The sequence below is a fragment of the Arachis ipaensis genome, chromosome B3, assembly GCF_059453495.1.
Source record: "Arachis ipaensis isolate K30076 ecotype BB chromosome B3, ASM5945349v1, whole genome shotgun sequence".
Lineage (NCBI taxonomy): Eukaryota > Viridiplantae > Streptophyta > Magnoliopsida > Fabales > Fabaceae > Arachis > Arachis ipaensis.
In genome coordinates, this window is record NC_142438.1 from 6,072,573 (window position 1) to 6,096,010 (window position 23,438).

The window sequence follows — 23,438 nt, forward strand, 5'->3', positions numbered from 1 at the left end:
ATCAGGAGTAGAAAACTATGAAATTCATGAACTTTTCAGCATCTATGTTCAAGTGTTCATTCTACAACTCTCCTTCCCCGTAATTTTAGGTTTCAGGTTCTCAACTCATTAGTATATCAGAAAAGAATAAAATCGGTAAAGCAAGATATGACACACTTATATAAAACTTTTACAAGAATTAGTTGAAAAAGAAGAATTTAACGTGCCTTCTTAAAATTCAGAAAGATATAGGGAAGCTCATATTCTGACATTTGTCTCAAGAGTGAAAGTTGAACGAGGAAGAAAAATGAGTTTTTCTCATTTTAAACATTTTTAAATGATTGAAAATAGAAAACTAAAAAAATGTTTAGTGATTAACCTTATGTATTCCTGATGTACTCTTACTATAATTAGTCTGAGTTGCCTCTACATTACTATCTCTATTGTCTCTGGTCCCTCTTTTTTCTTTTTTCTCTCTCCCCATGGTTTTCTGTGGAGTAGACTATGATATAACACACTTATATGGGAACTTTTTATAAAAATTGGTTTAAAAAGAAGAATTTAGCCTGTCTTCTTGTCTTCTTAAATTATAGAAAGATCTGGCGAGACTCGTATTCCAACATTTATCTCAATTGTGAAAGTGAGAAGGAAGAAAAATGAGTTTTCTCATTTTAAAATTTTTTAAATGAATAAAAACAGAAAAACTAAAAAAATGTTTGGTAAACCTTATGTACTCCTGATGTACTCCTACTATAATTAGGCTGAGTTGCTGTTGTCTCTATTGTCTCTGGGTCTTGTACTCCGCCCTCTCTAGCTAAAAGCTTTCAAGTTCTCAGCTCATTAGTACAAGGTTTTTTGAAAATAATAGAATCGGCAGAGTAAGGTAAGACACAATCATATAAGAACCTTTTACAAGAACTGGTTCAAAAGGAAGGATTTAGCCTGTCTTCTTATAATACAGAAAAATCTAACAAGACTCATATTTCGACATTTATTTCAAGAGTGAAAGTGAGAAGAGAGAAAAATGAGTTTTCTCATTTTGAAATTTTTTAAATGAATAAAAACAAAAAACTAAAAAAATATTTAGTAGTTAATCTTATGTACTCCTAATGTACTCCTATAAATATTTTTAACTAATAATGTGGTAGTCCACTTTAATATGTTTATTTTTTTATGAAAGATAAAATGATTGACAATGTAAATGACTGGTTGACATACTTTTGAAGCGGCAAACCAATAAAATTCATTAAAAAAGATAACCAACTAACTTTGAAAGTTGAGCAAGAAAAAAAATGAATTTTTCTTATTTTAAAATTTTTTAAATAAAATATTTGGTAATTAACCTTATGTACTCCAACTATAATTAGCCTGAGTTGTCTCTATATTGCTGTCTCTGTTATCTCTGGCTTTCTATTCCACTATTCGTAATTTTACGTTGAGGTTTGAGGTTCTTAGCTCATTAGTATAGGATTTTCTGAAAATAATAGATGACACACTTATATAAAAACTTTTTACAAAAATTTGTTCAAAAGGAAGGATTTAGTCTGTCTTCTTATAATACAGAAAACTTGGCAAGGTCTATATTCCAACATTTGTATCGAGTGAAAGTCGAGAGATGAAAAAAAAATAAGTTTTTCTCATTTTAAAAATTTTTAAATGAATAAAAATAGAAAACTAAAAAAAATATTTGGTAGTTAACCTTATGTACTCCTGATGTACTCATACTATAATTAGCCTGCATCACCGTATCTGTTGTCTTTACTCTCTCATTTACTGTATTGTACACTACTTTTCTCGCTCTCTCTTCCATGGTCTTATATGGATGTTTGTTCTCAGCTCGTTAGTATAAAATTTTTTACGTTGGTGTTTAATGGTAGAGATGAAGATCAGATGCAATTCTTCTTTCTTGAGTAGTTATATATTGGAGACTTCCTATGTTCTTTTTATCACCATATTCATTTAGGATTGATTTGCAGTATATTGAATCCTAGGTTAGAACAAAGTATCTTCAATAGTTTAGTAGAAATTAACCATAACTTCTGTGTAGAATTTTCTAAAAATAATAGAATCGGCAGCTGTGACACACTCATATAAGAACCTTTTACGAGAATTAGTTCAAAATGAAGGATTTATCCTGCCCTTCTTATAACATAGGCGATATTTATATTCCGACATTTGTCTCAAAAGTGAAAGATTAGGGAGGGAGAAAAATGAGTTCTTCTCATTTTAAATATTTTTAAATGAAAAAACAGAAAAACTAAAAAAATATTTGGTGGGTAACCTTATGTACTCCTGATGTACTCCTATTATAATTAGTCTCTGGTCCCTCCCTTTTTCTTTTCATACTACACCCTCTCTAATTCTCTCTCCCCCGTGGTTTTCTGTGGAGTAGAGTAGGATATGACAAACTTATATAAAAACCTTTTATAAAAATTGGTTCAAAAAAAAAATTTAGCTTGCCTTTTTATAATACAGAAAAATCTGGCGATACTCATATTCTGACATTTGTCTCAATATTAAAAGTGAAAAGGCAGAAAAATGAGTTTTCTCATTTTAAAATTTTTTAAATGAATAAAAACAGAAAACTAAAAGAATGTTTGCTAAACCTTATGTACTCCAGATGTACTCCTACTATAATTAGCCTGAGTTGCCGCTGTCTCTATTGTCTCTCGGTCTTGTATTCCGCCCTCTCTGACTGAAAGCTTTTTAGTTCTCAACTCATTAGTATACGGTTTTTTTAAAATAATAGAATCGGCAGAGTAAGGTAAGACACACTCATATAAGAACCTTTTACAAGAACTGGTTCAAAAAGAAAGATTTAGACTGCCTTCTTATAATACAGAAAGATCTAACGAGACTCATATTCCGACATTTATCTCAAGAATGAAAGTGAGAAGGGAAAAAATGAGTTTTCTCATTTTGAAATTTTTTAAATGAATAAAAACAAAAAACTAAAAAATGTTTGGTGGTTAACCTTGTGTACTCCTGATGTACTCCTACTATAATTAGTCTCTGGTCCCTCCTTTTTCTTTTCGTAGTCCACCATCTCTAGCGCTCTCTCCCCGTAGTTTTCTGTGGAGTAGAGTAGGATATGACATACTTGTATAGGAACCTTTTATAAAAAATTGGTTCAAAAGCAAGAATTTAGCCTGCCTTCTTATAATACAGAAAGATCTGGTGGGTGAGACTCATATTTCGATATTTGTCTCAATAGTGAAAGTGAAAAAGGAGAAAAATGAGTTTTCTCATTTTAAAAATTTTTAAATGAAAAAAAACAGAAAACTAAAAAAATGTTTGGTAAACCTTATGTACTCCAGATGTACTCCTAAGGGTGTAATCGGTTCGGTTCGGTTTTAGACCGAAAATTAACCGAACCGACCTGATCGGTTTTACAAAGAGGCCAACCAATCGATTGGCTGTTGTTTGAACAACTGAACCGAATCGAACCGAACCAACAGCGGTTTGATTCGGTCGGTTTTTTCGGTTTTTTTACACCTAATTATCAGAATTTAAAATATCATAAAATGAAGTTTAAAACCTTCAATAAACTAGAATAACAAGAGTATATCACATCTAAATCCAATACAAATTCAACTTAATTAAACATAAAACAAAGACAATTAAAAATATCTAGCAAAACAACATAAATAAACACAGTTTAATCCGAAACATTCACTTTAAAACAAATAAAAACCAAACAACCACCATGTTTAATCTGAATCCACACCAGACTCATCCTCATCTTCTCCGGTTGGTGCAATTTCTACAAAAATAAAACAAGAAAATCAATATAGATTATAAACATAATATAGATTATAAATTATAAACATAAACCATGAAAGGAACTACAAATTTCTTTTTTGCATACCTAATTCAAGTTTCTCAAACTCTTTAATAAGCTCCTATAGTTGTTAAGCACTCTAGCTATTTGGGATAAGATAGGATACTTGCTAAAATTTACCTTCCACCAATTCAATGTGTCAAAAGTATTTTGATCACGAGACTTCTCTAAACCATCCATCAAATACAAATCCACCTCATTCTTGCTGCTCGGCGAATCGTTTGCTGCTCGGCGACGGACTGGTTGGATGTTGGAGTGCTGCTCGGCTTTGGCTTTGTTACGACGGCGACCCTGCGACGGCGATGAATGAACGACTTCAAGCGACGATTGGCGACTTCTCTGTCTCCCTCAGCCCCTCCTTCTCTCAAGCATGGAGGTCGGAGGTGGAACCTTCGAAAAATGGGGGAGAGAAGTGTGGTGACCGGCAGACTGGGTTTAGGGTTCGCGGCGTAAAAGGAGAAGAAGAAAGCTAGGTTATGTGGCTGAGTTGCTTTTATACCTAGCTTAAAGGGTAACTTAGTAAAAACACACTTCGCTGAACCCTCATTCTTCGATTTGGTCCGGTTCGGTTCGGTTTTGGCAAAGGCAAACGAAAATCGAACCGAACCGATTAGTTTAGTTCGAAAAAAAAACAAAAAAAAACCGATTTTTGGATTTTTCAATCGGTTGTTGTAAAATTCAGTTCGATTCTACGATAATTTTTTGTCCGGTTCGGTAACTTACACCCTTGTGTACTCCTACTATAATTATCCTGAGTTGCCGCTGTCTCTATTGTCTGTCGTTCTTGTATTCCATCCTCTTTGGCTAAAAGCTTTCAAGTTCTCAGCTCATTAGTATAAGGTTTTTTTAAAATAGTAGAATCGGCAGAGTAAGGTAAGACGCACTCATATAAGAACCTTTTACAAGAACTGGTTCAAAAAGAAAGATTTAGCTTGCCTTCTTATAATACAGAAAGATATAACGAGACTCATATTTCAACATTTGTCTCAAATAAGAACCTTTTACATAAAATTACTTTTACTTTTTCATAAGATCTTTTAAAAAAAGATAACTCGAAAAAAGATCTTTTTTTAGAAGCTCACCCAAACAAGCCCAAAAACAAAAAACTAAAAAAATGTTTGGTGGTTAACCTTATGTACTCCTGATGTACTCTTACTATAATTAACCTGAGTTGCCTCTACATTACCGTCTCTGTTGTTTCTGATGTCTCCTTTGTCGTCGCTCTCTCTCTCCCGTGGTCTTATGTGGAGGTTTCAGTTCTCATCTCATTAGTACAAGGTTTTCAGAAAAGAATGAAATCGGTTATAAGAACCTTTTACAAAAATTGGTTCAAAAAGAAGGATCTAGCATGTCTTCTTAAAATACGGAAAGATCTAGCGATGCTCATGTTTCAACATTTGTCTCAAGAGTGAAGGTTGAGAGAGAGATAAATTTTTTAAATGAATGAAAACAGAAAACTAAAAAAATATATGATGATTAACCTTGTATACTCCTTTCATACAGTTTTTTCGTGGTCTAACATTCTTGCCAATATATTATCCTCGTTTTATTTTGGATTGTAATCTCTAATAAAAAATAAGTTTCATGAGCAAAAACTCCAGTCATAATGAATCCTGCCATGTATTAGTAAAATCTTGCACTATAAACGTTGTGTTGAGCTACCAAGAAAGTAATAACTCTTAAAGAGGTTAGAGCAAGACCTAATTGAAAATAAAGTGAATTATTGATGGTATCATCAAGACCTTTTATGTCCACGCCCCAATCTATCCTTGGATGTGTGCTTCTAAGAGATCTCTTTTATAATGTGGTCAATCCCGAAAAAGAAAAAGAATCACAATAGCTAAATGATGATACGTATTGGTCACCCATAAATTTTGCTTTTGTGGATGGAATCCCTCAATAAATGTTAGAATGGCAGTTTCTGGCTAGCTCATATTCCAGACATTTGTTAAGACTGAAAGTGGAGAAGAAAGAAAATGAGTTCTTCTCATTTAAAATTTTTTTAAATGAATAAAAAAAATAAAAAATATATTTGATGATTAACTTTATGTACTCATTATATATTCGTACTATAATTAATAAAGATAATATTATTTGTACATCAAAATCAGTCACCAATATATTTGTGTATAAATACATGTGTAGTTTAATTTATTTTCAATGTGTATTTGTATTTCGATATGTATTTTATACTAATGACTGATTTTGATGGCTGATTTTAATATACACGTAGTATAACTCAATTAATAATTACCATCAACATTAATCTAATAAAAAATTAATTTAGGTACCATGCCTTTTCTTGGTATCCCTTTTGGCCTTTTCTTGTTTAACTTAATTAAAATTTTCATTACTTTACCATTTCGAAACACGTGTATATGGAAGTATTTTTTGTGAAGGGACAAGCTAACCAGCTAGCATTTAGAAATTGAAAAACAACAGATCAACATATCATTTTAAGTAACAAATATACACATACACGATTACTCATTTGAATATGATAATTTAAATGTTGATGCGTATTATATTAAGCAATTTAAGTATAAGGAATCAATCTAATGCAAGACTAAAACACAATTGAATATGCTTATTACTAGGTTGGTCCAGTAATAGGAGGAAGAGAGTGAAATGTTACATGCTTCAAATTTGGTGGGGTTTACCTATATTATTAGTCTGAATACTTTATAAGAATCTTCAGCTTCTTTCATGTTCAAAATGGAAAAGTTATTTTATGATGGAAACTTAAAATAATGCAACTAATACAACTACTAAAATCCATTATATATATTTTGATATTTGTGCAACAAATTGAGCCGGCCAAGAATTGACGCTCGAACTACTAAGAATTTGAATTCGAATCAGTGCAATTGATCTATACTTTTAGAACATGGTGCACATTTTCCTCCAACAAGCTAAGACAAATTCAGCATTTAATTTAAATAACATCATATGAAAGAAGGAGTCATCATATACAATCCATGCAATAGTATTTATCTGCTTTTAGAGTGCATGTTATTTGTTTCTTTCTATATGGCAGTCTTAAAAATAAATAAAATATATAAAACTTCTAGTTAGTGTCTATACCGGCCTGGACATAAATTTGACGAATTCATCTTCTGATCTCTGCCGGAGAATACACAAAGAAGTAATCAAGTAAGCTAATGTTTTGACATGGAATGAATAATAGACTCAGAAAATGGTTACAAAAAAGACAATTTTCTCTCTTCATAGAAAAATACTATACACCATAGCATAACACAATTCCAAAAAAGTCTGATAAGAAACAAGACAGGGTGCACCTCATGTCATAGTTGATTAAAATTGTAAACAGAAGACACATAGTCACATACATTGGTCTTTGCTTGTGTCACATATATATGTCTAGCTAATGCTTTTTGAGGAAATTCTTGAACCAATGAGCTGAGAGTTTTGGGTATCTTTTCAAGCCATGTTTAAAATCCACAAAGATGAGTCCAAATCTCACAGTATAGCCAGAGTCCCATTCCATGTTATCCAACAATGACCATGCAAAATATCCCTTTACATTCACACCATCCCTTGATTGGGGAAAATGAAGAAGAGAAACCAACCTCATAAAATACATATAATATGAAATAAATAAATAAACAAATAGAGAAGCTCTTTTCATAATGCATTATTGCTTACCGGATTGCAGTGTGAAGATAATAAAGATGACGATAGAAGTAATCAATCCTATAAGTATCTATAAGTGCTTCTTCAAGTGATAGCGTTGGATCATTGAACTCATCATAGCCTAAAATTTGATCTTGTTAGAATTTCATTTGCAAAATCAACCTGTAAATTAGAAATCAAATAGCAGGGTGTCTGAGAGAAAAAGGGAAGAAAGAAAAAAAATGATGTCTTAGCCTTACCATTTTCAGTAATGTAAATCACAGGGTTGCTGTACTGCTTCTTGATGAAGAGCAATAGTTCACGAAATCCTCTTGGATAAATGCATAACCAGTCTGAAGCAGCCTGCATAGATATAATTAATCATTAAAAGAGAAATGGTTGTTGAACATAATCATCATTGTAGTCGGTTTCGGATATATTGTTAGATTAATGGAATCAATAATGTAATATTATGCATAGACAAAAAGGAATGCTAAAGTGCTAAACTACATTACATAACATACCACTGGACCAAGGGGATTGCCATTGTGTTGATCTGTCATTATTTGTTTTTTCAAAAGAAAAAAAAAAGAGAACAATGTGAATACATGCATTTAGTTTTCTTTCAATGTTGTTGGCCATTTATATTAATAATGAAGCAAGCAGGGGCAAAACACATAAGCTATTCGATAATTAAGATGTCATAATATGAGATAAGGCTTTGTTTACTTGAAGTGTTAACAAGAGCATCAGTTTGTAGAGCTGGTTTGGCACTGCGCAGGTGAGGCGCATAGGCGGCATACAAGGATGAGTAATAATTTAGGCCCAGAAAATCGAACGATCCCCTAAGTTGCTGGGATTCTTCTTCAGAGAACTTTGGCAGCCGATCTCCTACCATAGATTGCATGCTTTTTGGATACTCACCTTTAGTGAGTGGCTCCATAAACCTAAACCAAATAGTTTCAATAAGTTATTTGTTTATCTCAGTTGTTAATGCTTCTTCTCTTGAAGCTTTGAACAGTTTAAATACATATAACCTTACCATCCAAACATAAAGTCCAGGGCTCGTCTTGCAGCATCACAATCTGATTTTGCTTTCGAAACTGGCACAAACCAGTCAGAATCTAAGGTAATCCCTATTAAACCCTTTTGAGATGCCTGAACATACATTTTGAACTACCTTAGACATTTAATAATAACAGCATTCTAAAGTACACACAAAGATTAAAGAGTGGTTCTCCACCAAAATGAAACTGAGAAGCTTTGAACTCTAAACCATCTGGCTAGTTCATAAAGTTTATAACATAAGAAATCATTTTATGAATGAGAAAGTTTTTCAAAAAAACACAGAGAACCTGATACTTAGTCTTGTACAGCTTGGCAGCAGCAGCATGAGCAAGAAGTTGGTGGTGTGCAGCCAAATATGGCTCAGTCCCCGAATCACCTCCCGTGCAATTCAGTTTTAGCCAATCAGAACACCGCCCTGGTGCATACCTACCGTTTGCATAGCCATTCTTGCTCACACTCTTGGGTTCGTTCAAAGTGATCCAGTGTTTCACTCTGTCACCAAATTCCTTGAAACAAACTTCAGCATAGTCCTTAAAATCATCTCTGCATCCTCATATGAACAAATTATCATATATTTTGCTAGAAGCTCTCCCTCAATATAATGATAGATAAACTACTCTGGATGGAAAATTAGGGTCACTTACGCAATGTGCGGGCTTAGAAAACCACCATACTCGTCTTCCAAGGCCTGAGGAACGTCCCAATGAAAAATAGTCACAAATGGTTGCAGACCTGCATTATTCTTAAGGATTATTTATGATTAACAGCTTCATGAATATAATAATGGGATAGAAAAATGTTGAACTATCAACTATGACCATTAGCCAATAGCTCGTTGATGAGGTTGTTGTAGTATTCAATTCCTTTGTGGTTTACACCTCCACTAAGCTTTCCTTCTGCAAACAGTTCACAACAAGAAATTGAAAACGGCTGATTACCATTTACTACTACTGTTATCTGGGTGGCAGTTAACATGAAGCAAATTAATAAGACTTACTTGGGAGTATTCTTGACCAAGAAATGGAGAATCTATAAGCATCCAAATTCATATACTTCATGAGTTCAATATCTTCCTAAAACACACATGTAGACCATTCTATCATGATTCAAGTATTCAACACATTTCTACTCATACTCTTTCACTTATATTAAAAAACTACCCATATATGTGGCATTACATTACAGTTCAAAGTTTCAAACCACACACCTTATACTGATGATAGGAATCATCAGCCACATCTCCATTACTTCCATCTTTAATTTTTCCTGCAAGCTATTCCATTGATAAATAAGCCCGAACACCGCATGTAATTAGCTAAAGGCTACACCATCATCACGGTCACTTTTTTATACATCTTTAAAAATTAATATACCAAGACAGATATTAAGAAAATCGAGATTTCACGTGAAATCAGACAAGTAAATTAAATACTAAAACCTAAAATTATAACAAAATTTAAATTGTAAAATTGTATGAACTAATTAAAATTTTGTAGAATCATAGTATCAAAAGATTTTAATAGTTAAATCGATATTCTAGCAAGAAGGCACAAAATTCAGTAATCATGCAACAATTGAAGAAGTAGGGCTAGCTATGTTTGGTTATGAGAACATGACAAGAAAAGATACTAAAAATAAGACACAAAGAACAGAGACACAAAAATTAGTATACTTGTATTTTGTTTGGTGATAAACTATAACAAATTATAAATGTCTAATTTATTCTAATTTTTTTCATTCAAAAAATTTAGAAATAAAAAATATAATTACAAAAAATTAACAAGAATAATAAAAAAATGAAAAATAAATTGCCTCTCATGTTAATATCTCTCCGTCCTTTTTGAATAAGCACGAAGTTTTTCGAGACAATATTTCTGTTCATACTCATCTACTAAATACGATTCTGTGCGTCTATATCGAGAAAGCGCAAACCTGGGTATTTATGGGTGAAAGTATCCCATATAGAGGGTCCTCTACCACCTTCCCTGGCTGCACCTTCATACTGCAAATAATGAAAATCACGTAGCTTAATTATTACTACAATTCAGAGAGCAATAAAATTAAGAAGAAGAAGATTGAATTGAAGTGCCTGGTATGCGGAGGAAGCAGTCCCAAAGATGAAGGCATTGGGGAAAGTGCTCCGATTGAGAAAAGAAACATCGAGAATGGTGGCCTCACTCTCAATAACACAAATGCTAACAATCACGCCAATTAGTGCATGCACCTTCTTCGATTCCATTATCAACATTTCACAAGCTCACACCATTTCTCACTCTCTCTGCTTTTATCATCAACTGGCGGGACCAGCCACTTCACATATCTTATATGTCTATATTTCTTTATTCTTCATTCTAATTATTTTTACGGGTATAACATTATAAGTGTTATTAAATTTCCAATTACAAATTGTGTATCAACAAATTGAATTCCCTATTATAATAACACATATTAATCAAAATAAAACGAAAAGATGATAGATCTTCATACATCTCTATTTTCTATTTTTATATATACTCTAATGACCCTAAAAAATATCAACAAAATTCAAATCATATCCATAATTTATTTACAGATAAATGATATTAATGAGTGAATTACACTCATAAGTCATAACATTAATTGTTAGCTAGATATTTTCTTGAGAAAATTCTTGATCATTTTTGTAATCCACCTGAGTCATCATTCCAAATTGTATAGTATAAAGCCTTCTACCATTTTCAGGAATATACATACAAAAATTGCTATATTTTTTTAGAAAATAACATTCTTCTTTTTCGAGAAATTTGTAAATGATATTTATTTTTTTTCTATTTATAGTGTAATACATGCATAAAAAAATAGGTGTATCGCGTCTTTTGGCTAATTTTTGTTGTATATTGATTAAATATATGTGTAATACGTTATTATCAGAAGATTAGGTGTTTTTCTTTGATATGGTGTTTTTTTTAATTGATAATATTTAAATCAGACGATCCGATTTATTTAAAAAAAAATAAATTACAAATCGGAGGGTCCGATTTATATTTTTAAATTTTTTTATTTTTTAAAATAAACATCGGACAGTCCAATTTTAATATTAATTTTTTTTTTAATTTTCAATGACACAAATTGGACCGTACGATTTGTGATTGTTTGTTTAAAAAACAAAACAATACAAATAAATGGGTGCTTCTAATTTGTCATTTGTGTAACCACACCAATGTAAAACACTTCTCTCCTCACAGCATCTTGTTATACACCTCTCTCTCACACACACACAAAATAAAAAGCCGCCTCTTTTTTGTAGTGTTGAGATTTTTAACCTTCTTGTTAGAGAATCCATTGTTAACCAGGCTTATGGGTGTCCGCGGATCGGATCGTATATAGCCGAAAATTCGATCCGATCCGCACAATTTTTATCGGATCGGATCAAATATGATATCCGCGCCTTTTAGTGCCAGATCTGATCTGTTCCGTAAATGTGTAAATCGGATCGAATATCGGATATATTCGCATAATTAAATCTTCTCTTTTTAATCATATTTATATGTAAAAAAATTCAATAAAAATATTTCTTTTATACTTTTAAACTTATTTATTCCTAAAATATTTTTAATCAAACTCTGTCTAAATAACAAAAATAAAAATAATACAATATATGAATAATAATTACTAACTAAAACATACAAACAAGTAAATATAATTACCAAACATATATTTATTTTTTTTAATTATTATTGTGCGGATCGGATACGCGGATGTAGAGCAAATATCCGCGATCTGATCCGATCAATTAAAAGCTGGCTTGTGTTTACTAAATTTTATTTATTTTCACGCACATATTTTTCGCCATTATATTGCCATTAGAATCCTCGTGTATTTCTAACTTCTCATCCCAACCTTCACAAATTCTAACACAATCTTCATATATTTTTTATTTTTTAACCTAATCTTCACAAATTTTAACACAAATACATCTCTATCATATATTAGCATAAAATAAATTTTTATGATACTTATATAAAATTTTAAAGTTAAAAAATAAAGAGTTTATTTATTATGTTTATGTTTATTATGAATTTTTATTTTAAAATATTATATGAAAATTTAAAAAATTTAAAAAAATATATTTTTCATTATAAATATGTTTATTATAATCTTTTTAATTTTTAAAAGTTGTTTTACCAAATATAATTGTGGTGTCTGTGCTTATTAAAAATTATTTTTAATTTGATTTTACTAAATGCAAGTGCTGCAATTTTTAAAAAGCTGTCTTTAAAAGACAGCTTTCATAAGCCACTTTCAAAAAGTAAAAGTTTTACCAAACCAAGTCATAAAGCTTTTTAAAGTTGGCTTGTACTTTTCAAAATTTAAAGGTCTAATATAACGTCATATATTAACTAATTTTTAAATTTAATACTTACATTTATGTCTATTATAGTATTTTTAAATTTTAAAAACTATTTTACCAAACGTAATTGATATTGCTTGTGTTTATTAAAAGCTATTTTTTATTTGATTTACCAAACTTAGATGCTACAACTTTTAAAAAGCCATCTTTTAAAAATTAACTTTTATAAGTTACTTTTAAAAAATAAAAATTTTACCAAACTAAGCCTTAATTTAGCTTTTGAAATTTGAAGTTAGATTTAAATTGATTCATAAAATTATAATTAACTTAGTTCGGTCTCAAAATATATAATAATAATTTATGTTAGTTTTTGAGTTGATTTATGTAAATATTATGTTAATTTTACAGGTTAGCTTACTAAAATTTGAATCTCTACTTAGATTTTATGTAATTAAAATTTATTAAATCTCTTAAAATCTTTATTGGTTTATAACATCTTCATAAATACGATAAATAATAAGTTTAATTTAAAAAATTTTTTGCTTTAGGAACAATAATTAAGTTTTTACAACTCTAATAAATTTTAATCACATAGAACTTAAATAAAAAATTTAAATCACGATAAATTAATGTATTAAACCAATATTTTGTTAATAAATATTAGTTTAAAAATTAATATGAATTACGATTATAATTTTTAAAATTTAATATCTATTAAAATTTTAAAAGTTAAATTAAAGATTAAATTGAATATTAATTCTATTTGACTATGATAATATCAAATATATAGAGAACTTAAAATCTTCGAACCTTTATAATTTTTTTTTTTGGTTGACTTTTGAACCTTTGTATCTGATTGCTTGGGAGGTTTTCTGTTTTTTCAACATTGAATTATTAGAAGTAATTTTTATCATGTATTATGCTATTGTGGGCTTCTACAGAGTATTAATAACATTTTATTTTCTTTTATATTTTTTTATGATATTTTTAGTCGGATAGATTAAAGATTAATTTGTTGTAGGTCAAAATTTTATTTAAGTGTTTATTATTAGACCAATTAATAAATTTCAATACTTATTTAAATAAATTAATGAACTAATTACAAGAACCATCCAATTTGATTTATTTTTTTATAATTAAAGAGAAAAATGTTTACATCAAATCTTTTGTCTTTTTTATAATTAAAGAGAAATTTTTCAATACTTGGAACCTTTTTAACTTTGTATTGAAAAATTGTAACCGCCATAGCCGCTTCTGAAACTGTAAACCTAACAAAACCCTAATAATTAACATTTTGCTTTATTATTTTATAAGCCTCTTCGCTTTTTCTTGCTTGGATTACACTAGAATGGAAAAGGGAATCAAGGTGTAAAATAAATTTGCAGAACAGAACCATTTACAAATATAACAAATTTAGAGCTAAAAAGTATATTTGCTACGTTTGGCGAGATAGAAATCGTTTATATTTCCTCCTAATATAAATTCGTAGTAACTAATAATTAATAAACATCTTTTTTAACTACTAAATTAAAAGAGAAGATTGATTAATCATATGAAAGCCGTAATAAGAGCAAAGCTCTGTTTCCAGTTTCTAAAACAAAACCATGTAGCATATTAGAAACTAAATCACTAATAAATAAATAATAATTAAGAAATTTGTTAAAATTGCGTATGAACATGTTGGGCAAGGGGAGCTCAATCATGTGAGCCTCCACATCGAGTATCAACTTTCCCTCTTTTTAGCTCATCCGTCCGGAGCACCTTTGTCAGGAAGATTTTTGATGATTCACCAAGACATCATATTCAACTCAAAACCTTAAGATAACAAGTTAATAGGTCTCTCATCTTATAAATTCCTCACTCTTCCTTGCTTTCTTTGATGTAAGACTAACTTCATACACTCCTCACACTTGCAACATTAACAAAACATGGAGAATAACATAAAAATAGAGAAATTAAGAAGAAATTAGAAATTAAACTTGTAAAATGATAAAACTCAGTGAATACAATTGTAATATTTTGCTATATATACAAGCACTAATCCTAATAGGATTGTATTATTGCTGCACTAATTGACTTCACAGTTCAACAAAAACAACAAAATCTACTACTAACAATTTTCTATATATCTAAAAATAACAACCTACACTAACAAATTCTAACTAATAGAATAAATAATAATTTGCAAGAATAATAATATTAAGTAACACCCCCGTAAACTTTGACGATCGGGAGAGAAGAGGACAAACAAGTTTAAAGTAACCTGCACGGAAAGGCCCATGAACAATAGGTTTTGTGAGAATATCAGTAACTTAATTGTTGGTAGAAATGGGAAGATGATGGATAAACTTTCTTGCAATTTGTCACGGACAATATAGCAATCGGCTTCGATATGTTTTGTATGTTTATGAAACACAGGATTAGTAGCAATGTAGATAACTGAATTACTATCACAATACAAATTAATAGGCTTTATGATTGGAATACCAAGATCTTGAAGAATATAGCTCGACCATTGAGCTTCTCGGGTGGATAGAGTTAAAGCTCGATATTCTGCTTTTGAAGAGAAGGCTGCAACTGTTAATTGTTTCTTATTCTTCCAAGTAACCAATGATGATCCTAGATAAAAGCAATATGCAGAGATTGATCTTCTAGAGTCAACACAACCAGCCCAATCAGAATCAGAGAAATCTATAAGGTGTAAATTAGAATCTGCAGAGAAAAACAGATCTGTAGCAGAAGAACTCTATACATAACGCAGCACTTTATGTGCTGCCTTCTAGTGTTCATTAGTAGCACAATCTAAAAATTGGCTTAGCTTCCCAATGGCATAACTTATATCAGATCTAGTATTTGATAGATATAAGAGCTTGCCTATAATCCTTATATACTGACTAGAATCAGTAAACAATTCTCCAGTATCTTTACTAAATTTTGCTCCATAATCTATAGGAGTGGTGACAAGTTTGCAACCTTCAAATCCTGTTTCCTTAAGTAAATCAATGACATATTTCTTTTAATACAGAGCAATTCCTGTCTTGGATCTTGCCACTTCTAAACCAAGGAAATATTTCAAGTCTTCCATATCTTTGATATGAAATCTGCCATGAAGAACACCCTTGACTGATTCAATTTCACTTAGGTCATCTTCTGCTAACACTAAGTCATCCACATACACTATAATTGCTATGAATCTAAGTGATGTGGTCTTGGTGAATAGGCTATAATCCGATTTGCACTGAGTGAATTTCAGCTCAAGCAAAACCGATTTGAGCTTACAATTTTATTGTCTACTAGCTTGTTTTAATCCATACAAGAATTTTTCAAGCTTGCAAACTTGACCTGGTGAGGCTTCTAAACCTGGAGGCACCTTCATATAAGCCTCTTTATCAAGCTCACCGTGCAAAAATACAATGTTGACATCGATTTGTTTAAGGTACCAACCTTTTACCGCTGCAACAGCCAGCACCACTCTCAAGGTCCCTAGCTTTACTACTGGACTGAAGGTGTCTTGCTAGTCAACACCAGCCACTTGTTTGAATCCTTTGGTGACAAGTCTTGCCTTGTGCCACTCCACTGTATCATTCGGGTGATATTTATTGCGAAATACCCATTTACATCCAATAGCTCTCTTTCCAATTGGTAAAGAAGTTAGCTTGCTTTCTTCCAAAGCACTTAGTTCAGCCTTTATTGCCTCTTGCCAACAGGTTTGAATGATTGCATCCTCATAGGTTTTAGGCTCTAAATTATGAATAGCAACAGAAAATGCAAGATGCATAGGAGAAAGCTTAGTATAAGACAAGACATTAGAGAGAGGGTGCCTTTGAGCAGTGAATTGTGACGAAGATGGAATAGTGTTAATGGTTTGACATTCATAATCCTGAAGATATGCAAGATGTTTAGTTTGCGTAGTTGATCTTCTCACATAAGCAATTTCAGGTATAATGGAGGATTGAGGGCAAAACAGTAGAATTATTAGTTGAAAGCTCTTCGTGTGATGCAGATGTTGATTCTAAATTATCATGAATTTCAGTATAAGGTAGAATTTCTTTATTTTCATTTGATTCAGATAATGCATCATCATTTGGATGATGCAAGCTTGGCTGAGAAGTTGCATCATTCGTGTTTAAAATTTGGATCTTAGTCCCTTCCAAAAATTCATAATAATAAAAAAAACGAGATGCATTGCGAGATAAACTAGAAGAATTTGAAGAATTTTTATCATTGGAATTATTAAAGTGACAGTAGAAAAAACAATTCTCATGAAATTGGATATCTTGAGATAAGAAAATCTCTCGAATATGTAAATCGAATACTAAGTAACCCTTTGTTCCCTCCCTGAATCCAAGATGCAAACACTTTATTTCCCTTGGATCTGGCTTGCCTTTATGTCTTACAAGGCTGCTAGCATACGCTAAACAGCCAAAGACTTTGAGAAGAAAAATATTTGGCAAAATCTTATAAAGAATTTAATATGGAGACTTATCTTTTAAGAAAGGAATGGGCAATCGATTAATCAAGTAAAATGCATGAGCAACATTGTAATTCCAAAAAGATTTTGGCAAATGAGTATGAAATATGATAGTTCTAGCTACAACGAGAATGTGTTGATACTTTCGCTCAACAATTCTCTATTCTATTATGGTGTCTACACAAGTTCTTTGATGAGTTATGCCATTAAAACTGTAGAAGTTAGGCATTAAAAATCCAAGTCCATTATCTGTGCGACTTGTTTTAACTATTGTATTAATTGAGTTTTAGCAAAAATGACAAAATTCTTAACCAATGATGAATCTTCTGCCTTAGTTTTCATGAATAAAATCCAAATGAATCGGGAACAATCATCCACTAGAGCAAGGAAATAGCGTTCTCCAGTAAATGAGGGAACGGAAACAAGTCCCAAAATATCAACATAAATAAGATCAAGTACATTGGCTGCAACATTAGAATTAACAAAAAAGGGTAAGCATTTTTGTTTGCCAAGAGGCATGAATGACATGGTTCTGAATTCTTTGTACAGTCAATAAACTCAAAATCCTTTTGTAATGCAATTAGTTTATCATGAGATGGATGTCCTAATCTAACATGCCACAAAGATTGAGAGAACTGGCTGTGAGAAATTGTTGTGATGTGAGGGAGAGCTTTAATTTCTTTGTGCAGAATGTACAAACCATCAACATTGCTAGTTGCACCAATCATCTTCAAAGTGTGCAGATCCTATATCTCACAAGCTTTATCAGTAAAACTCATTTTGTAATGTAAAGATGCAATAAGTTTTGAAACGGAGATGAGTTTGAAATTCAATGTAGGAATGAACAATGCTTTAATGAGAAAAAAAATTGTCTGAAAACATAATGGTACCCATGATGCAGCTGGTAATGAGTGCTCCATTAGGTAACTTGACAATAATTGGATCAACTTTGAATAATTACGAAAATCAGCCAAGTTAATGACACATGATCAGTAGATCCAGTGTCGATAACCCATGACTTATGTTTTTTAGTCGAAATATTTAGAGCCTTGACATGAGAATCAAAATGTAAAATATATACCATTCTACCTTTATGAGGAGAATGATTAGTTTTGGCTAAAATTTGGCTAACATTGTGAGAATGAGCCACATCTTGTCTGCTAAGCAAGGCCAACAGAGCTTTTCGTTGCTCTATAGTGAATTCATGAATGGTTGGTTCACTTCTAACCAATTGTTGAGCATTGAGATCATCACTGTCATCTTCAGTATTGTCTGTTGCAGGCATGCAATTAAGGACACAAGTACTTTTTTCAAATCGAGGTTTGAAGTTGGGTGGATACCCATGCCTCTTATAGCAATTATCCACAATGTGTCCTGATTTCCCACATTGAGTGTACTGTAATTTATTACGGCTTTGCCCTTTTTGAAAATGATTTCGACCTCCTTTGATTTTCCATTTACTGTCAGATTGAGAAGAGCCAGCCAAAATCTTAGCATCCAAGGCATTATCAAAGCTGAAGAGCTGTCTCTCTTGTTGAGTGATCATTGACACAATTTTGTTCACACTAGGCAAGTCATTTGTGAGCATGACCTGTGACTTAATAGTGAAATATTGCTCTCCAATATCACACAAATATTTTATGACTCTGTTATCTTCCCTGTGTTGCCTAACAATGCCTAATCCACATTCATATTTTACACAATCACAGCTAGGTATAGTTCTAGAATCATCAAGTTCTTCCCAAAAAAATTTTAGTTTGGTAAAATAAGCAGTGACAGACATGTCCCCTTACTTTATTACACGTGCTTCCTCATTCAATTCAGCTACTCTAAACTGATTACCTTGATAATAATGATGCTTAAGGTCATTTCATAATTCATATCCAATATTATTCTAAAGAACACTCTGATAGACGTTTGGACTAAGAGAGAGATTAATCCAAGCAACTACATATGTGTTGCATCGTCGCCATGCCTTAAAATTGGGATCAGTTTACTCAGGTTTCTGAATAGTACCATCAACAAATTCAATTTTATTCTTAGATGTAAGAGCATTAACCATAGCCTTACTCCATGCACTGTAATTTGAGACTGTAAGAGTCACATTGGTAATAGGTATACCTGAATTTTCAAATGAAAGTATGTAATAGGGGGCTTGAAAGATCTTGATTTGGATTCATTTAGTTGATTTGGCTCTGAATCTACACTACTTGACCGAAGAACATTGCAAATTGCTACATATCTATCGTAGGAGGACCTCTTATAGATCCAATACCTGGATTTGTTTTTGCTTCCATCATTGTGAATTTGATAGAATTAGCCTTTCTCTCTTGATCTCATTGATCGGAAACTCATTATCTCACTAATACGGGGAGGCAGTGAAATGACTGAGCTCTCATCAAACTCTTTGGTGTGAGTTCAAAAGAGAATAAGAAATAAATAGATGAAGAATATGAGCTGTGTAACAACCACCCCTTCTAGAAACAAAATTAAATTCGAAATTTGAAAATCAGTTAGGAGATAAGCTTAGAATTTTGAATTTATGAATAAGAACCTATTAACCACCCTCCGTTTGAAATTTAAAATATCCCAACCACCTTATCCCCAAATGTATATAAATAGGGGAGCACCCCATAGGTAAAAAATCACTCCTCTCAAATACTAATCATCTCCCTTCTCTCTCTACAAAGAAATAATATTCTGTGTGCAAACACAAGAGGCAAGCTCGAAGAAGCGTTAGGAAAAAAAAATAGGGAATTATGCCTTTCTCACTTTATGTTGGCATGTAGTATGCTCTAATTATTTTTCTTCCATCCATGCATGGTTACTATCTTTCATGTGTCTCATGGCATTAAGTACCTTTTTCTCATCCCTTATCCATATTGACCATGTCTATCTATTTTTGTCACTCATAATCTCTTGATTCATGAGTACATACCTTTCTACCATATTTTATTTAATTGTTTAGTATATCCTAATGTTATCCGATGCATTTACATGACTTTTCATATCATTATATCATCAATGTTCCTTTAATGTTGAGAGTACATACATTTTTACCATGTTTTATTTAACTATTTAATATACCCTAATTCTACCATGTGCATTTACATGACTTTTCATATCATTATATCATTAAGGTTTCTTTAATGTTGAGAGTACATACCTTTCTACCATGTTTTATTTAACTATTTAATATACCCTAATTCTACCATGTGCATTCACATGACTTTTCATATCATTATATCATTAATGTTTTTTTTAATGTTGAAAGTATATACATTTCTACCATGTTTTATTTAACTATTTAATATACCCTAATTCTACCATGTGCATTCACATGACTTTTCATATCATTATATCATTAATGTTTCTTTAATGTTGAGAGTACATACCTTTCTACCATGTTTTATTTAATTATCTAGTATATCCTAATTTTATCCTGTGCATTTACATGACTTTTCATATCATTATATCATTTATGTTTCTTTAATGTTGAGAGTACATACCTTTTTACTATGTTACATTTAATTATTTAGTATATCCTAATTTCATCCATCTTCATGAATGCTTCTTGTATGACCCTCTTTTTATGTATGCTTAAAATAACCTTGATTGTAAATTGAACTGAGGGAATGATCTTTCGGTAAGGGAAGGTGACCCCCAAAGACAAGATATCGATATGATCCTTCGGTAAGGGAAGGTGATCGATCGAGATGATCCTTCGGTAAGGGAAGGTGATCGCCAAAACGTTTGGGATAAGAACCTTCGATAAAGGAAGGGGACTCTCACCTTTTATACCGGTTTGAGCTCAATACCTTCCATAAAAGTTATAAGTTAAGAAAGGAGAAAGCATGAATGAAAGTTTGATTTTATGTTTTTTTTTAAGATTTATTTATGGTTATGTTGATGTTACTTAAGATGTTATCCTTTTTATTTTTTTTCTATGTTCTTTCATTTTTACCTATATGTTTTACGCTTTACAAGAGGTTCATATTACATGCCATATCATACGACTCCTTTTTAAAATCCCGCACGTGGGCTGGAGATAGATATGGAGGTGTTGCATAGCACTCCTACTGAGACTTAAAGTTCTCATCCCTTTTCTTTTCCCATACTGTCTCCAAAGGAACATGGCACAGCGGATAGAGACGACGCGGTGCCCCCGAAGGTAACTTCTGAGTATGACCCCTCGAAGTACGCGTGGGTCGTTACGACCACTACTACCGTGCTCCAACTATCTACTTAGGTCGAGAGTTCATGGAAAGAGAACCCCACCTGCCCGTCGTAACCTTCCTAGATAAGAGCACTTCAGCATTCAAGAAACGGTTATCTGAAGTGATACACCTCGAATCAGATTCCGAGACAGAGGAAGAGGAATCCAACAACCCTGGCCAGGAGGAAGACACCATGAAAGAGGATCCAGAGGAGGAATTGAACCCTTGCGGAAGTCCAAAGGTGGAATACGTGCCCTATTCCCCCACTTCGGCACCCCGTCGAGTCGTAGTTCATCCCGCACAATGGAACCGGATCTTCACTGCGCGAAAAGGTGTTGGAGGAAAATCACTGGTACCTCGATTCGTGAATAACTGAAGGGTCCTAATCAAGGATAGGATAGGACACAAGTATGAGAGCCTCTTCGACGAAATTAGTTAGAACGTATTAGTTTCTTTTCTTTGTTTAATTACCTCTAAGCATTTTATTTTGAACCGTACTCATGGATAAGTTTATTATTTCATATTTATCATCGTTTTAGTACTACTTATTTTCCTCTTCACGCGCACTTCCTCTCTTCCTTGCATAACGATTAAGTTCAGTCTCTTTCTCTATCGAGTGTGGCACCTTATTTAAAGACCCCTCAAAGAAAGGATATAACTTAGGGTGTTACAAGCTGAGATTTCAGAAATTTGTGAAGAGAATGAATCGTTCAGATCAAACGAAAGAAAGGGAAAAGCAGATTTACAAAGGTAGAATCGCGAACAAATGCTTCAACTATGAAGCTGGACTCATCATCCTCCTCTAATCACTTTAACGAATTGTGAATGAGAGAGCAAGTTTCTCATCCTTCTATCGGCATCTCCATGCCCCTCCATCCACACTCACTGAACCATGTTAAAATTGCATATGAGCATGGAGAAGAATATAAAAACAGAGAAACCAAGAAGGAATTGGAAATTAAACGTGTATAATGATGAGACTCAATGAATACAACGGTACAGTTTGCTATATATACCATTGTTTTGAAAATCGAACTGGACTGGCTAGTTCAACCGGATTAACCAGAAACCGGTCACCAGGGTGGTCTGGTTAGCCTCAAAACCCGCCTTTCAAAAAATCGGTCAAAAACGGTCGAACCGACAGTTAACCAGTTGAACCGGCCAGATTTTTAGAGGTCTTTTGGTTTGGGAACCTCCTCCAAAATGACGCCGTTTTGACCTTTAAAAAAAAAAAACTAAAATTTCTACCCAACGCAGCCTAGTCCCCCCAGTCCCACTCATCTCCTCTCCTTTCTCAAAATTGAAAGAACAAACAAAAGATGAAAAGAATCCTAGCAGCCTAGCCCCCTAGCCCCATAGCACGCATCCACCGCACCCACCGTAGCCCCCGCACCCACTGCAGCCCCCCAGCCCCGCAGAACCCACAACCACTGCATCTCCTCTATTCGAGCTCTCTCTCTCTGTTCGCTGGTGTAGCATCGTCTCCTTTGTCATCGCCGTCACTCCCCTTCCTCTTCGTTATTGGCAAGCACTGTGATAATAGTTAATTAGTTATGCTGTGTAGTTTGCTGAGTTAATTCATCACTCTCCTCTGTGTAGTTTGCTGAGTTAATTCGTCACTCCCCTCCGTGTCCGTTATCCCCTTTTTCTGAATTATTTTTCATTTTTTGTTGATTTAGTTTTATTGTGGAGTTTGCTGAGTTAATTTTGTTCATAATTTTCTATGGAGTTTGTTGATTTTACTGTGGAGTTTGCTGATTTTAGTTTTACTGTGGAGTTTGCTGAGTTAATTTTGTTCATAATTTTCTGTGGAGTTTGCTGATTTTACTGTGGAGTTTGTTGATGTTTTTTTTGTTATATGTTAAAGATGGAACAATCACAAAGTGATCAACAGTCATA

The 23,438-nt window shown here is 32.5% G+C and overlaps 1 protein-coding gene across 3 annotated transcripts; it reads right to left on the minus strand.

Annotated features, from left to right (window-relative positions):
* Positions 1-7,017: 7,017 nt before the first annotated feature.
* Positions 7,018-11,369, minus strand: LOC107628996 (cyanogenic beta-glucosidase). 3 transcript variants are annotated; one of them, XR_015907372.1, is made up of 13 exons: positions 10,611-10,862; positions 10,454-10,523; positions 9,729-9,787; positions 9,519-9,594; positions 9,340-9,417; positions 9,166-9,253; positions 8,809-9,064; positions 8,496-8,611; positions 8,183-8,400; positions 7,978-8,009; positions 7,714-7,816; positions 7,487-7,636; positions 7,018-7,377 (listed from the first exon to the last, which is right to left on the minus strand). XR_015907372.1 is itself a non-coding variant. In XM_016331658.3 (13 exons), exons 1-13 carry the CDS (start codon positions 10,767-10,769, stop codon positions 7,206-7,208), a joined length of 1,536 nt encoding a protein of 511 aa, XP_016187144.1. In that variant the 5' UTR covers positions 10,770-11,369; the 3' UTR covers positions 7,018-7,205. The 3 variants fall into 3 exon arrangements, 2 of the variants coding, with proteins under 2 accessions (XP_016187144.1, XP_016187145.3); XM_016331658.3 differs by having other exon boundaries at positions 7,487-7,595; positions 10,611-11,369; XM_016331659.3 differs by having other exon boundaries at positions 7,487-7,595; positions 9,729-9,794; positions 10,611-10,821.
* Between the last annotated feature and the right edge of the window lie 12,069 nt (positions 11,370-23,438).